Source organism: Salpingoeca rosetta (genome assembly GCF_000188695.1).
Source record: "Salpingoeca rosetta unplaced genomic scaffold supercont1.10, whole genome shotgun sequence".
In the NCBI taxonomy this organism is placed as follows: Eukaryota; class Choanoflagellata; order Craspedida; family Salpingoecidae; genus Salpingoeca; species Salpingoeca rosetta.
In genome coordinates, this window is record NW_004754924.1 from 1,252,910 (window position 1) to 1,254,875 (window position 1,966).

The following is a 1,966-nucleotide window of genomic DNA, read 5'->3' on the forward strand; positions in this document are numbered from 1 at the left end:
TTCCTTCCTTCCTTCCATCCTTTCCTTCCTTCCTTCCTTCCTTCCCTTCCTTCCTTCCTTCCTTCCTTCCTTCCTTCCTTCCTTCCTTCCTTCCCTTCCTTCCTTCCTTCCTTCCTTCCTTCCTTCCTTCCTTCCTTCCTTCCTTCCTTCTCCTCCTCCTCCTCCTTCTTCTTCTTCTTCCTCCTCCTCCTTCTTCTTCTTCTTCCTCCTCTTCTTCTTCTTCTTCTTCAACCGTGCCGTCGCACCAGGGCACCCTCGCGGGCAGAGCCGCCACTTGGACGCCCAGCAGTTCCGAGAGAGCGCCACGGCACATGGCAGTCGAGGCAAGATTGCCTTCTTCGATCTTTCTGATGACGAAGACGGCTCAGTTCGTGCTCCTGCTGGACAGCCCTTCCAAGACGCCGCCACCCTCTTCTCTTCGTCAACTTCCAAGAGCTCCAGCTCACAGTCGGCGTTTCAGCCCCAGCCCTTTCATCCCGGCCACCTTGAAACGCACAGGGCACGTTTGCCTCGCCCAGCACACACCGGCTCATCAGCCCGCGATGCGCGGCGCCACCCCTCCCTACATGTTGCTGGCATCCAGCTCCACCATCAGAATCAGCACTATCGGTACCAAGCACAACCTTCGTCCCACCTGCTCATGAGCACGCTCACAGATGCTCCTTCGAACCTGTCACCTCTGCGCGAACAGCCACCGCCACCGGCGTTGTCCCTCAGTCACTCTGGTCACTGCGGAAGCAGCCACACGCAGACGCCTTCCGAACTGCTACACCCAGCAACACCACCATCCCCTCGCACGCTGCACGTCGCGCCTCAGCTCAGCAGCACTCCTCGTACTCCAACTGCACCCCCTCCAGTGGCTCTGCACTCACACCACCTTCCTATGGCGCATCAGGCAAGCACAAACCAACACAGACGTCATCACGATGTTACGATACCCACAACCCCACAGCAACCCACAAGTACAAAAGGCGTACCAGCATTGCCAATGATGCCACCAGCACCAAGGGCAGGCCAGAGCACAACAGCACCGACAACACAAGCACAACCGTTTCGAGACTATGATAAGGTGTGCACTGCCAACGATAAGTCACCACGTGGTACTCCTGCCATTATCGGCTTTCTTGGAGATCCCACTCTACCGCATATGCAACTACCACCGCTGCTGTCGGTGGAGGTGGCAAGCTGTGGGGCTGACAGGGACGCTCACGACAACACCAACCACACCACCACCACCACCACCAGCAGCAGCAGCAACAACAGCAACAACAACAACAACAACAGCAACAACAACAACGACGACGACAACAGTGATCGTGCTCCTGTGATGATGCTGAAAACGGTGGAGAGACCACCTCGACCACGTCGAGCGCCTTCCACGGCGATGGCGACGACAAATGGTACTCCATCCCATCATTCTACGACGCCTTCGAGCGACGATTTCGGCAACAGCGGCACAAGCAACCCCACATGCTCGTCTTGTGACAGGCCCACTCCCAGCAGCAGCGACACGGACGTCGAACGTCGACACACCCAAACGAGCGCCACCAATGTTGACGCGTGTGACAGATGCGTGGCCGCTGAGCACGAGTTGGCACGTTTGCGCTCAGAGGTGCAGTATCTCACAACGTTGTGGGCGTGCCAGTCATGCGACACTACACCTCGGCGCTCTCACCGGCGTCACCGTCATCAACGCTGATGTATCTGCCCACCACAATGCCCCTCGCTTGCCCTTGCCTCTTGCCCCATCCCGTCTTGAGGTTGGCCTGTTTCGCGTTCACTTCTTGCAGTTGGGTTTACTCTCGCATTCAATCCCCCAACCTCGAGAAAGCACCGAAGCTTGTCAGCATGTAAACCAGACAGTCTCAATATACGAACAAGACACAAAACCAACCACGTCACCTCACGCCACCCACATTTACATTGCATCATGCTATGTCCGTCTGTTCTTTCATCCAGCTGATTA

General features: G+C 56.7%; 2 protein-coding genes across 2 annotated transcripts in view; both read left to right on the plus strand.

Annotated features, from left to right (window-relative positions):
• The window catches only part of PTSG_04573 (uncharacterized protein), a gene marked incomplete at both ends in the record, with an annotated part of 1,053 nt that extends 409 nt beyond the window's left edge, over positions 1–644 (plus strand). Inside the window, one exon of the mRNA XM_004994610.1 lies at positions 249–644. Coding sequence (XP_004994667.1) covers positions 249–644 — 396 coding nt within the window. The remainder of the gene's footprint in view (positions 1–248) is intronic.
• A 38-nt stretch (positions 645–682) lies between these two features.
• On the plus strand, positions 683–1,883 carry PTSG_13244 (uncharacterized protein). The gene has a single exon (XM_004994611.1). It carries the CDS (start codon positions 884–886, stop codon positions 1,697–1,699), a length of 816 nt encoding a protein of 271 aa, XP_004994668.1. The 5' UTR covers positions 683–883; the 3' UTR covers positions 1,700–1,883.
• The last annotated feature ends 83 nt before the right edge of the window (positions 1,884–1,966 follow it).